This window comes from Diabrotica virgifera, chromosome 6, assembly GCF_917563875.1.
Source record: "Diabrotica virgifera virgifera chromosome 6, PGI_DIABVI_V3a".
NCBI classification, from domain to species: domain Eukaryota; kingdom Metazoa; phylum Arthropoda; class Insecta; order Coleoptera; family Chrysomelidae; genus Diabrotica; species Diabrotica virgifera.
This window is the reverse complement of record NC_065448.1, coordinates 204,365,611-204,380,518: the sequence shown is the minus strand read 5'-3', so window position 1 is coordinate 204,380,518 and position 14,908 is coordinate 204,365,611. Positions and strand designations below refer to the sequence as shown.

The 14,908-nt window shown below is 33.8% G+C and overlaps 1 protein-coding gene across 1 annotated transcript in view; it reads right to left on the bottom strand.

Annotated features, from left to right (window-relative positions):
• The window catches only part of LOC126886680 (inter-alpha-trypsin inhibitor heavy chain H4-like), a 104,378-nt gene that overhangs the window by 63,555 nt on the left and 25,915 nt on the right, over positions 1–14,908 (bottom strand). Inside the window, exons 4-5 of the mRNA XM_050653669.1 lie at positions 3,942–4,145; positions 394–657 (exon numbers count right to left, since the gene is read on the bottom strand). Coding sequence (XP_050509626.1) covers positions 394–657; positions 3,942–4,145 — 468 coding nt within the window. The remainder of the gene's footprint in view (positions 1–393; positions 658–3,941; positions 4,146–14,908) is intronic.

The following is a 14,908-nucleotide window of genomic DNA, read 5'->3' as shown; positions in this document are numbered from 1 at the left end:
CTTCGCAGGCCACACTGCTAGACAAAAAGACCAACGTTGGAACGCAAAAATACAACATTGGACACCTTACGAAAGTAAACGACCAAGAGGAAGACCAGAGATGAGATGGGTAGATGGGTTGAGAACAAATTGGAAATATGTTGCTCAGGGTAGAGACCGATGGAAGGGGTTGGGAGAGGCATATGTCCAAATATGGACGATAGAAGGCTAAGAAGAAGAAGCCTTAACTCCATACAAAAGACTGTAAAATGTATAGCAACTCATCATACAGATCCGCAGACCAAAATGTAAATCTCTATTGCAAAAAGTATTTATCATTATGTTAAAGGCCGAATATGCGATTTCAATTCTACTTCTTGCTAGTTTAAATTTTATATTATATCGTGTACATACCTCTCCACCTAGTGGGTCTCTTTCTACTTCGTATTGAACTACAAATTGTCCTGCAAGACCCTTCGTTTCGTTTCCTCCTAATTCCTTAGCATATTCCTGTTGTTTTATAGCATCTGGTTGGAATTTAACTAGAGCACTGGTAGAGTCGACAATTTCAATAAAAGATGCAGGATCAAGTTTATCGTTGCTTGTTGTGATTTCGTTACCGGATCTAAGGGATGGAGTTTTCACAAAGACCAAGGGCCTGGATTCGTTGATGAATACCTAGTAACAAAAATGTAGAAATAAACAAAAATTAATTATGTCCAAAATGTAAAAAGGTCTTTAGGACGTTTTAGACCTTCCTCTTCTTCTCTCCGTTCTATGTCCATTATTGAACGTTGGTTATCATATTGGCTATTACATTTTTATTCACCGTAGCTCTGAAAAGGATCAGTTTTGAAATTTTAAAATGTTTTCAAAAGTTCAGTACAAAGGCATTCGTTTATGAAGTAGAAAATATGAACAGATAAATAAGCCAAAAATGAATAACCATTTTCAATTTCGTTGCAACACGAAACTACAGCCGCATCATTATTCCAGTTCAATCAGAGAGTGCAGGAAGCACCTCTACAGGTTTCGAAACTTATTAGTCTCTCATCAGGAGGCACATATGTTGCTCTCTCTGACCCAACTAGGAGAAACCCCGCCATGCAGTCACGGATTGTAACGAACGAAATGGTAGGGATGCCCTAGCGGCAACTGCTAGCAAAAAACTAAGTTTTCAATCTAATAGCACATAAAACAACATCCAGAAATCTTATTCTACATCCTACTAGACTGAAAACAATGAGAACCTTCTCTGGTAATACCTCCGAGGCTTCTACAATTTGCAAGCCATAACGGATGCTGAGACTAAGGAAGATGAGGGAATTTTACAATTTATAATTCACGTCCCATCTGCTCAGCGCGGTAAAGTTCCAACGAGAATGGTTCCCTTCGTACTCCAATCAGAGTAAATATGTAAATAAAAAATGAATACCCATTTTCAATTTCGTTGCAACACGAAACTACCGCCACATCATTATTCCAGTTCAATCAGAGAGTTCAGCAAGCACCTCTACCGGTTTCGAAACTTATTAGTCTTATTAGGAGGCACATATGCTGCTCTCTCTGACCCAACTAGGACAAACCCCCTCGTGCAGTCACGGATTGCAACGAACGAAATGGCAGGGATGCCCTAGCGGCAACTGCTAGCAAAAAACTAAGTTTTCAATCTAATAGCACATAAAACAACATCCAAAAATTTTATTCTACATCCTACCAGACTAAAAACAATGGGAACCTTCTCTGGTAACACCTCCGAGGCTTCTACAATTTGCAAGCCATAACGGATGCTGAGACTAAGGAAGATGAGGGCATTTTACAATTTATAAAAAAATTACCACGATAAATTCAATATTTGACAAATGCCATTTCGCAAATATAGTAGACGTCAGAGGACACATATATGTGCAAAATTGGCAATATTAAAACGTAAATAAAATAGTTCTTTGGGTTGCATTATGAGATATACCGATCGAAGGATTTTAGAAAAAAAGAATGTGTGTGTACTCTGTACACACGTAAGAAGTTATACTTCTAAATATGATTTCAATGAAATAAATATACTTTCGGACAGTTTATTTGTATTTTCTTTAAAGATTAAATTAATTTTTACTTACTACTTTCCAAAAATTTTTATTAAAACAATACCAAAAATTAAAAAAAGATTAGAAAACACCACGATTCGAACCGGGGTCCTCTTGATCTCCAGTCCAACGCTCTACCACTGAGCTATGCCCTTTTGTTTATCCAGGCTACAAGATTTCTCAGACATAGTGACAAACAGACGAAGTGAATTATAAAATACTTTAAATATTACTTATTATCTTATTCCCGAGGTAGACAAGTCCAAATACACAAAAATTATAATAATAGTTACCTATTTATGATATAAATGTTAAAGGTACAATTTTAAGGCACGTATGTGAAAGTTTCGTGTGAAAGATTCGCTTCGCTCATTCTGCAATTCACATGAGTGCCTTAAGAATGTACTTTTTAACACGTACCGGACAATACATACAAAAACTTTTACTTGAACTTGACTGACATTCCATTTTTATATTTTTCTTGATATTACATCAAAACTGCCTATACCTACTGTCAATACGTAAATCAGAATAACATCTACTTTTATTTTTGTATATTTTAACAAATTTTAATAGTTTTTTCACAAACGTGTTAAAAATGCAATAATACAGTTTAAATTAAATTTTAAAAAACCTTTAAACCACCTTTTTCAAATTGCGCAAGTTGTATTATTAATATTAATGTTAACCCTTAACTACAGACATCCCAATATTATCACGTAACTGCAGACTCCCGGTATTTTTTACCGGTCATTATAAAATAGAGTCAAAATATAAAGTTAATAATAAAAAACAAAAACGTTTTGCATTATGTGTTTTTATGGAGTCTCTAGATATGGGAAAAATGGTAAAATAAGTGATTTTAATAATATAATACAAGATTTTTGAAGAATAATCTATTAAACCAGAATTTTGGTAACATTTTTGGTCTATTGAAACAAACGGCCATAAATGCTATGGACAAAAATTTAAACTTTTTTTTAACAAATAAACGTAACATAGAATCACAAAGGAAATATAAAATAGCATCCACAAAAATTTTTACATTCATGAAAAAAAATCTGCAAGGGGTAAAATTGTAATAAAATTAAATGGCAATTCCATTTTTGCAAAGTGGCCTCAAAATTTTTATCTTCAAATTTAACCTTCATTGAAGGTCCAGGATGTCTTCCACAGTCCATTTCTTTACTTTTTCCCCAAAAACACAAAAAAATAATGTAAACATTTCAGATTTACAAATATAGTACTCATATAAAAATACTCCCTTAACACAGACATCCGGTAATTTTTACCGGTTAAGATTTTTGATGTGTACCAGAAAAGAAAATAGTGACAATACACAATACACGCTTTGACTAGCATTGTTATACAAACTGCCCGAGAGGTACAGAGACACATGAACTTGTAAGTTGTGAGGTTACCACGAAATCCACATTTTGGGAATGCCCGCCGGTAAAAAATACCGGATGTCTGTAGTTAAGGGTTAATAAATGAAATATAAATATTTTGACGTTTTACAATTTGATAATTCACTTTTAACTGCAGTGCCTTAAAAAAAATAAAGCACTGGTGGTTTAAAGTAGCATTTTTAACGCTCCTATGGAGTGCTATAAATTGAATTTTTAACACGTTGTAGAAAAATATATTTAAAAACACTAATATATTCTTTCCACATCTTTTCTGGACTGATACTTACATAAATTAAAACATTTAGTAACGAACTCCATACTGCCTGCGTGCGCATGCGCGCAGATTAATAAAATTTCACCCTCAATGAAATCGCGCCTAAAGAAGTATAATTTAAAAAAAAACAATACCAGTAAAAGATATCCTACGTTAGAGATTAGAATTAATTAAAAATGTGTATAATCTACTTACTTGAACATTTAGATGATCAACTACTTGTCCGGGACGAATGTTAAGAACCAATTCGTATTGGCTATTTCTTCTTTCCAAAAGTTCTTCATATGTCAAATAGAATGTTGCTTTTTCTTCGGGTCCAACGTTGGCGGAAATTGTAAATGTGCTAGAATCTCTTGTGTTTACAGCTACATGAGCTGCACTTTGACCACTTGCTACTGCCTAAAAATATGAGTTATTACGAATGACAACCAAACTGAACCCATTGAAAAGGTATTGTTGCAAGAATCTACTCTTCTTATTATTCTTTTGGTTACTATCCGTTTCGGATGTTGGAAATCATATTGGCAATCATAACCTTGCTCGCTGCGGCTCGAAACAGTTCTGTTAAGGTTTTCTTAAACCGTGTTCTCAAATTCCGCAGCCATGATGTTCTCCTTCTACCGGGTCTTGGCTTACCTTTGGCTTTACCTTGCAATTAGTGTTGCCCAAAATCGGTCTTGGTCTTGCAGTCTTGGTCTTGTTCTTGCGTTTTTGCAAGACCAAGACCAAGACCAAGACTGCCTAATTTGAGCAAGACCAAGACCAAGACTTACTGTGCAAGATTTGAGCAAGAAGAAGACTAAGCCTGCAAGACTCTTGCGTCTTGCAGTTAGAACTGAGGGTCGTTTTAGAGAGTATATTAGTTCGGGTATATTCTTAGATACTCTATGAGAGGCAAAACAATTTTTAACAAAAATTTGGAAAATTTGACTTATGCGCATTACGAACAATACCACAAACGTACATAGCGAATCAAAATAATGTCTATTAAAATAACACTTGACACATTTGACACGTACTCAGATATCATTATTACAATGCGAAAATAAAATATTTTTACATTCTTTCCCATCTTCGCTCTGAAATTAATTGTCCAGGTTTTGAGAATAGCCGGCCTTTATTTATAAATTAATATTCTTGCGTTACGACCTTGCGATGCCGACAATAATGTCGTTAAAAATATGTAGTTGATAACAAATATACCTATTACATCTTATCGGTATATAGAATAGTAAGACTATTATGTATATTTTTTCTGTTGATTGTGCAATGACCTCATTCAGTTATTAGACAAAATTTGCTGAAAGAATGCGGCTAATACTTAAAAGTACTAATAACGAGATACTGTCTACTGAGGCATTGAACAAAGAAATATTATTTACTGTGAAATGTATGCAAGACAAAAGCACATATATAACAGTTTTTTCTGTAGTTAAATTAAATTGGTCATTTGTTTTATCAATCGAATGTTCTTTTGTTACTCTTTGGTTGATATACTTTGGTTTGTGTTTGGTGATATACACTACTCCAAGAAATGGAGTAGTGGAATATTTTAGCTTATAAAATAAATATTAAAATTAAAACCCAACTATGGCCTCATATTTTCTTAACATTTTGTTTTTTGATTCATTCGCTTATATGTTAGAGAATAAAAAGTTAGGTACATACTTTTTTAGCTAGCCATGTTTTTATCAATACAGGGTGTTTTTAAAAAATAAGTATGGCAAACTTTAAGGGGTAATTAAGATTTTTAATAATTAAGTAATTTTAATAATCAGGTAATTAATAATGACTCTGCACGAAAAGTAATGACAGTTTGCTTTTAAACGTATGTTTGCAAATGCTTCGTTTCCGAAATAGGGGATGTTAAAATTGTTCTTACAAACTGACGATTTATTTATTGCTCTAAAACCGGTTGAGATATGCGAATGAAATTTGGTAGGTTTTAAGAGGTAGTTTTATTACGCATTTTTGAAATACAATTAAGATTTTAATATTCACCAATGGCGCGCATACCTACGTGTAACCGGTTTGTTTAGAATTACCCCTTAAAATTTGCCATACTTATTTCAAAACAGCCTGTATTGATGAAAAACATGGCTAGTTATTATAATACCTAACTTTGTTGTTATCCAAGCGAATCAATAAAAAAACAGAATGTTAAGAAAATATCAGACTGTAGTAGGGTTTTAATTTCAGTATTATAAAGGCTAGAATATTCCACAGGATGATGCGAACTTTGAGAGAAAAACACAGTTTTATTGGTACACTCATTGGTACCGGTACGGTATCCGGTACCTATAGGTACAAAGGCAATTTACCTTCTAGCAACAATATTATTACAGCAATATTGTTAACGAATAAATAATTCAAGCTTAAAATATACCTACTCTATTACGTTGTTCTAAGATTTGTAATAGGCTAATGGGCAACTGCGAGACTTGCAAGACTCTTGCTGCAATACCAAGACCAAGACCAAGAGCAGGTGTACTGTTGCAAGACCAAGACCAAGACTGTCTAAGTCTCGTCTTGGTCTTGCATTTGGGCAACACTACTTGCAATGTGGACTGCAGCAGGGAGTAATGGTATTGATTTCTCATAGCGTGTCCCACATACTGTAATTTTATGCCTTTGATGGTAAACACAATCTCCGGTTCCTTCTTCATTCTTCCTAGAATTTCCTTATTCGTGATCCTTGCTGCCCATGATATTATCAGCATTCTTCTATAAAGCCACATCTCAAATGTTTCAAGCTTTTTAATAGAAGTGCCTGTAAGTGTCCATGCCTCCGCTCCGTACAATAAAACAGAGAAAACGTAACATCTCAAATGTCTCATTTTTGTATCTAGGGATATGTTGTGGCTTTTGAAGATGGCGCTCATGTTGTTAAAGACCGTTCTTGCCTTTCTTATGCGGCTTCTTCTTCTTGTAGTGCCTATCCGTTTCGGATGTTGGCGACCATCATGGCAATCTGCACTTTGCACACTGCTGCTCTGAAAAGATTTGTAGTGGTTGTGTTAAACCACGTTCGTAGATTTTTCAGCCAGGAAATCCTTCGCCTTCCTGGTCCTCGCTTTCCCTCTACTTTTCCCTGTAAGACCAGTTGCAGCAGTCCATATCTCTCACTGTTCCTCATGATGTGACCGAGGTATTCGATTTTGGCTGTTTTTATTTTGATTAACAGCTCTTTTTCTTTTTTCATTCTCAGCAAAACACCCTCATTAGTAATGTGGTCGGTATAAGATATCTTCAGGATTCGACGATAAAGCCACATCTCAAAAGCCTCAATTTTCTTGCAGGTGGCGTCTGTGAGAGTCCACGACTCAACTCCGTACAACAGTATAGGAAATATATAACATCGTAGTAATCTGACTTTTATGGGTATCGACAAATCATGACATTTAAACAACTTTGCCATTTTTTGAAATGCAGATCTTGCTTTCTCTATCCTACATTTGATTTCTATAGAATGGTCCCAATTTTCATTGACGTTCGTACCAAGGTAGGTGTATGTTTTTACTCTTTCTATTCGTTGACCATTCACACTGATTCGTCCAAATTGCTGTTCATTCTTAGAGATCATCATACATTTGGTTTTCTTAGTGTTTAGTGAAAGTCCGTATCTCTGACTGACTTCTGCGATTCTGCTCATTAACTCCTGTAGGGCTTCAGAACTGTCAGCGGATACCACAGTGTCGTCTGCGTATCTTATGTTATTGATACATTCTCCGTTAATTCTAATTCCGGCTTCAACATCATCCAATGCTTCTTGAAATATTTCCTCAGAGTAGATGTTAAACAGCAGTGGGGATAGTATACACCCCTGACGGACCCCACGTTTGATTTTGATATCGTCGGATTCTCCTGCCTCTGTCCGGATAGATGATGTTTGATTCCAGTACAGATTGCTGATAATCCTTAAATCACAGGTGTTTATTCCAATATTGATTAATATGCGGCATTGGTAGCTATTTATTGTTAAAAATAGCCTAGTTTGGAATCAGGTAGAGGTAGAAACAAAACATTTCGAAACGTAGATATCAAAATTGGAAATATTAATATTTTCTCAGTTTATAGGAGTTTCAGAGATGACCTAGATCTTGAAGAAATGGAAGAAATGTTTAACACAGTGAGACCGTGAGTGCTAGCCAGAGATTTCAACTGCCACCAAGCAATTTGGGGATGCGAAAACACAGACCGTCCAGGTGTAGACCTATTGAAATACTGCGAAGACAGAGGTAAAATGATGTTTGCTCCTGACGAACCAACAAGAATAAACCCAATAAGAGGACAACGAGACAACGTTTTGAACCTGTTCATCACCAAAAACATCATCGTAGAGGACGTTAGAACTCACTTTGAGTGCAGTTCTGACCACAAACCAGCAACAGGCACCACAACATAAAGAACATATATCCCAACTGTTGAACCGGAAGAACGATGGAAGTGAAAAGAAGCGAACTGGCCAAACTATAGAAGACAACTTAACCAATTCCAGATGAGAAGAGAATTCGAATCAGTGGAAGAAATGGAAAGAACAATAAAATACATCATAAGACGCATAAAACAAGCCATGAAAGACAACATATCACGAGAAAGGACAAACTACAAAGGAATAGTCATCCCAAATGAAGTTAAGGAACTAATCAAGGACAGAAACAAAGCCAGAAGGATATACCAGAGAACTAGAAGAGAATAATTCAACATCTACGGTGACGAACTCTCAGCCGAAATAAGGACAAGACTCAGCAGCCTGAATGAAAACAAATGGCACAATAACATCAGAAAAGCAGAAGAAAACCACGAAAACGTCTGGAAAATGATGAAAGTCAAAAGAAGAGGAAAACAGAAGATACCTCCTATAATGGACGAAGAAGAAATCCACTACGAAGCACAAGAAAAAGCAGATACCATAGCAAGAAGATTAGAAGCAACACATAGGGAGAACCAGGACATGTCAGACCAACAAACCATTGATGCAGTCAACAGAGCATACAACAGGATCTTTGGAAGAAACCAGTTCGTGATAGAAGAAGAAGACCATCTACACCCAACAGAAGTCCACAAAATCATCGAAAGGTTCAAAGGATCCAGAGCTCCAGGACAGGAAGGCATCCATAACATCGTCCTCAAGGAACTACCAAAGAAAATGATAGTACAATCACATTTTCCCAACAACTGGAAACATGCACAGACGCTACCAATCCTGAAGACAAGAAAAGACGGAAGAAGACCAGAAACCTACAGGCCAATATCCCTACTGGAACCCTTAGGGAAAATATTGGAAAAAATCATATAAAAGTGGCTGATGAAACATGCTGAAAGAAGAAGAGTCATACAAGAAGACCAATTCGGATACAGAAAAGCAAGAAACTGAACTACAACTCGCGAGAGTTGTCAGTGATACCAAAATCCGATTAAACAGGAAACAGAAAACAGGAATGGCAATCCTGGACATAGCAAAAGCATACGACACGGTCTGGAAAAAAGCACTTATCTTCAAGATGGACAAGGCTAGGTTGCCTTATTAATAAGTTAACATTTGCGACAAATATTTAACTAATAGAACTTTTCAAGATTCAGCAGACAGAAAGATGTCCAGAATACAATAAGTCCAGGAAGGGATGCCTCAAGGCAGTATTCTGTCTCCTATATTATACAACATTTTTGTTTTAGCTTTGTATGTAGATGATACACCAATCTACACTTCAGGAAAACAAGACAGAAGAATAGTCCAAACATTAGAAGGCCACCTAGAGAGGATAACAGAATACACGGAAAAATGGAAAATTAAAATCAACGCAGAGAAGACTTAATTCATCATCTTTACACAACAAAATAACCTGCCCCATGCAGAATTAACGATGAGAGGAAACATCATTCCAGAAACACCATCTGTGAAGTACTTGGGAGTCCACCTAGATAGAAAACTGAACTTCAATCTGCATACAAAGCAAATCAAGAATAATGCCACGGTTGTAAAAAGACTAATACTGCCTTACATTTTCAGGTCATCTCCATTGTCAAAGAAAAGGAAAATTCAACTGTACCAGGCCTATGTAAGGTCCATGATGTTATACGCAGCACCAGTGTGGAGTTCCATAGCCAACACCAACTGGAAGAGACTAAAAGCCACCGAGACGTCATGCTACCGTATCGTCGATGGGCAGCATGGCAGGACCGAGTAACAAATAAATGCAACCATCCAGGAAAGGCTCCAGTACACACCACTGAGGGAGGTGGCCTAGAACAGGACCCGTTACTTCTTCCACCAGGCCACAAGAAGACTCCTGAAAACCAGAGACATCCTCGTAAATAATCGAATTCAGAGGACGCACAGAGAAAAACACCGTCTGATCGACCATCTGATCAGATGATAGTCAGGTGGTTGCTAACCGGCCAGGAAAGTAGATACGATGCCAGAAAAAGTACCCACAGAAGAAGAAGTCCAGGAAACAACAAATGGAGAACCAGGAACCATAAGGATGAAGGACAAATGTAGTGGTGCACTAGCGGAACACTAAGAAGAAAATAAAATATCTTAAGGAATGCAATGTACATATAATTTAGGGCAATATACGTTTTTATTTTTATTTTTATTTTTATTTTTATTTTTATTTTTATTTTTATTTTTATTTTTATTTTTATTTTTATTTTTATTTTTATTTTTATTTTTATTTTTATTTTTATTTTTATTTTTATTTTTATTTTTATTTTTATTTTTATTTTTATTTTTATTTTTATTTTTATTTTTATTTTTATTTTTTTTTTATTTTTATTTTTATTTTTATTTTTATTTTTATTTTTATTTTTATTTTTATTTTTATTTTTATTTTTATTTTTATTTTTTGTTTTTAGTTTTATTTTTATTTTTATTTTTATTTTTATTTTTATTTTTATTTTTATTTTTATTTTTATTTTTATTTTTATTTTTATTTTTATTTTTATTTTTATTTTTATTTTTTTTATTTTTATTTTTATTTTTATTTTTATTTTTATTTTTATTTTTATTTTTATTTTTATTTTTATTTTTATTTTTATTTTTATTTTTATTTTTATTTTTATTTTTATTTTTATTTTTATTTTTATTTTTATTTTTATTTTTATTTTTATTTTTATTTTTATTTTTATTTTTATTTTTATTTTTATTTTTATTTTTATTTTTATTTTTATTTTTATTTTTATTTTTATTTTTATTTTTATTTTTATTTTTATTTTTATTTTTATTTTTATTTTTATTTTTATTTTTATTTTTATTTTTATTTTTATTTTTATTTTTATTTTTATTTTTATTTTTATTTTTATTTTTATTTTTATTTTTATTTTTATTTTTATTTTTATTTTTATTTTTATTTTTATTTTTATTTTTATTTTTGTTTTTATTTTTATTTTTATTTTTATTTTTATTTTTATTTTTATTTTTATTTTTATTTTTATTTTTATTTTTATTTTTATTTTTATTTTTATTTTTATTTTTATTTTTATTTTTATTTTTATTTTTATTTTATTTTATTTTTATTTTTATTTTTATTTTTATTTTTATTTTTATTTTTATTTTTATTTTTATTTTTATTTTTATTCTTATTTTTATTTTTATCTTTATCTTTATTTTTATTTTTATTTTTATTTTTATTTTTATTTTTATTTTTATTTTTATTTTATATCCCAGGTAACGCTAAATGACATAAGCGGTCCTCCAATAACTAAGGAAGAAGTGCAATACGCTATTAAGAACGCAAAAAACGGCAAGGCGATCGGACCAGATGGGATTTACGTAGAAACACTAAAGCTTTGAGATACCGAGGGCATTAAGATACTTACGAAATTATTCAACTTAATCTACGAAAGCGGAAAAATTCCTAAAAATTGGCTTAAATCCTCATTTGTTGTACTACCAAAAAAACACAGAGCCACAAAATGCAGCGACTATCGCACCATCCGCCTAATGAGTCATGTATTGAAAACTTTTCTCAGAATAATTCATCAAAGAACATATAGAAAAATTGACGAAAGAATCTCAAGTACTCAATTCGGTTTTCGCTGTGGCCTTGGAACGCGTGATGCACTATTCGCAACCCAAGTTTTAATTCAAAGATGCAGAGATGTTAATCATGACGTTTTCATGTGCGCGATTGATTTTGAAACGGCCTTTGATAAAGTTCGCCATGAAAAAATGCTACATATTCTCAAATCTACCGGTCTGGACGGTAGGGATATTAGAATAATCGCAAATTTGTATTGGGGCCAGGCTGCATGTGTTAGGGTTGGGAATCAGTGCTCTGAAGAAGTAAAAATCAAGCGTGGAGTTCGACAAGGCTGTATATTGTCACCAATGTTGTTTAATCTTTACGCTGAAACAATCTTAAATGCAGTGTTAGAAAACGCAAAAGAGGGAATACTCATTAATGGTACGCTTATGAACAATATCAGATACGAAGATGACACCATGTTACTGACAGGATCAACTGAATATTTTCAAGCGTTATTCAACCGAATGGTGGCATCCAAAACAAAGTTTATAGTTATTAGTAAACAGGCAGCCGTAAATAATAATAACTATAACGTAACAATCGGTAATGACTCAATTGAACGAGTAAGTAATCTTGTATATCTGGGTACTCATATTAATGAAAGCTGGAACCCTAGTACAGAAATAAAAAAGTAGAATTGCCAAAGCAAGAACAAGTTTTATGAAATTTAAGAAAATCCTGTGCAGGCATGATCTAAATTTGGAACTTCGCATAAGAATGGTTCGATGTCCCAGTACTACTTTACGGGGCTGAAGCATGGACCCTGACAGAATCGCTTTTAAAAAACCTAGAAGCATTTGGGATGTGGGTCTACCGCCGTATTCTGAAGATCAGTTGGGTAGAAAGAGTCACAAACGAAAGGGTTTTGCAACGTTTGAATAAAAGTTGCGAAGTAGTGAACACGGTTAAAAGGCGCAAATTGGAATACTTTGGTCATATAATTCGTCACCCAGAAAAATATGACATACTTCACCTGTCATGCAAGGTAAAATAATGGGAAAAAGAAGTGTGGGCCGCCGTAAAACTTCTTGGCTTAAAAACCTACGCCAATGATTTGGGAAAACTAGCACTGAACTATTTCGTGCGGCTGTAAATAAGACAATGATTGTTAATATGCAGGGTAACATGAGAGCCAACGATCGACAAGCGGTCTCGGCACCTTAAGAAGAAGATCTGCGTTCCATTAATGTATAGATGAGCCCCGTTTATATTCTCCTTGCTGATAATTATTTGTTTCGTTTTTTGGGTATTAATGTTTAGTCCGTACTGTTGACTGTACTCGATTATTCTGTCCATTAGCTTCTGAAGTCCCTCTAAAATATATGCTATTACCATGGTGTCGTCGTAATATCTAATATTGTTTACTCTTTCTCCATTTAGAAGGATGCCTTGTCTACTCCGTATAGAGCGTTGTTAAAAATTCTCTCTAAGTGCATATTAAATATCAACGGCGATAGGATACATCTCTGTCTAACTCTACGTAGTATTTTTATGTGATCTGTTTCTCCTCCGTTACTTTCATATATGCTATCTGATTCCATCAGAAATTATTATTTTGTTCTGTTCTGAAATTATTCTGAGGTCTTTTTCATCCAAGTCTGCTTCTTTTAAAATGTTAATCATCTTTTGGTGTTGAAATCTGTCAAGTGCCAGTTTACGTCCCTGCATATTTGAATCGGGACCTGTACTCCGAAAAGTACCTCTCTAGTACCCACTGCATTAATGAACCCGAACTGTCTGTACGATATTTGTTCCTCACACTTCTTACACATTCTCCCATGGATGACTCTAAGAAACAGTTTCAACATATGGCTCATTGGGCTGATTGTTCGATATTCTTAGCACTTTTTAGCCCCCTGTTTTTTAGGTATCGCTATGACTTCTGATTCTTCTAGCCATTTATCAGGGATGATTCCTGTATTTTATATTTTATTGAAGACATCCATGATCCAGTTTATTCCTTCTTCCTCCAAGAGTTTAAAAGTTCAGGTTTGACATTATCAGGCCGCACAGGCGCGTAGCCAGGAAATGTGCTTGACGGGGGTCCAAACCATAGATATAATAAGAATATACAAGGTAAGCTATGGGCCGCTCTTTGCATCGATGTGTAATGCCAATATGAAGGACGTAATTGGTCAATATTCATTTTGATTGGTCTAGCCATCTTTGTCTGTCACATGTGTTAGATCGCCTGGTAAAGAGAGATAGATGACCACCTATGACAATCTAATCCTAGTAAGTTTTTTTTAATACCTAATTTCACCATTGTATCTTTAATATCATTTGAGCGTCTCTGATGATGTTAGTGATTTATAACGAAATATTATACATCCGTAGAAAAAAGTAAGTACATAATCTGATCTTCTATTCAGCTGTCTACCCAATAATTTTTGGTTATTTGATATAATTATCTGGCTTTAATTATTCAATGTTACAATGAACAGACCAAAAAGCCAATAAAACGAGTCTCTCATTTTTCATCTTGTTTCTAGGTAAAGTTTTTACTCGCTTCATTGTTGAGAACGAACGTTCTACACTAGCAGTTGTGATAGGGATAGTTGCCAGAATTGTAAGGAATTTGTAAATTAAAAAAAAATCATATTACAATGTTCCATTACGCGGAGAACTTCGGTATTTGGTTCCAAAGATGATCTTGTATTACAGTTACACCATAACATATATTTATATTCAGCTTTTATTGCTGTAAGGGAAGTGTCGTGGAAGTAATATGCAGACAAATTTTCTAGCCATTTTGCTTCTTCTGTAGAGGACAATCCAGGTAAAAAATTTGAAATGCCGATCGAATACTTTCGTTTTTGGTAAATTTGTTTTTTAAATTGGATATAAGTTGATCGGTACACTGAATAAAAACAGAAATAATCCTAGTAAAAAATAATAATTTCATTCACTTTTCCAATAATAATAATAACTTAGTGATAAATTTGCTGCCTTGGTACAAAAGCCGAGGCAATTTTGGGAGGGGTCCGGACCCCATGGATCCCTCCCTACGTGCCTGCCTACAGCTTTCTTGTTTTTCATCAATTTTATTGCTTCTTCTACCTCGGATTTAAGTATATTCGGGCCTGCCATCCTCTCTGAAAATGGATGCCTGTAATCGTTCTTTGATCTTGA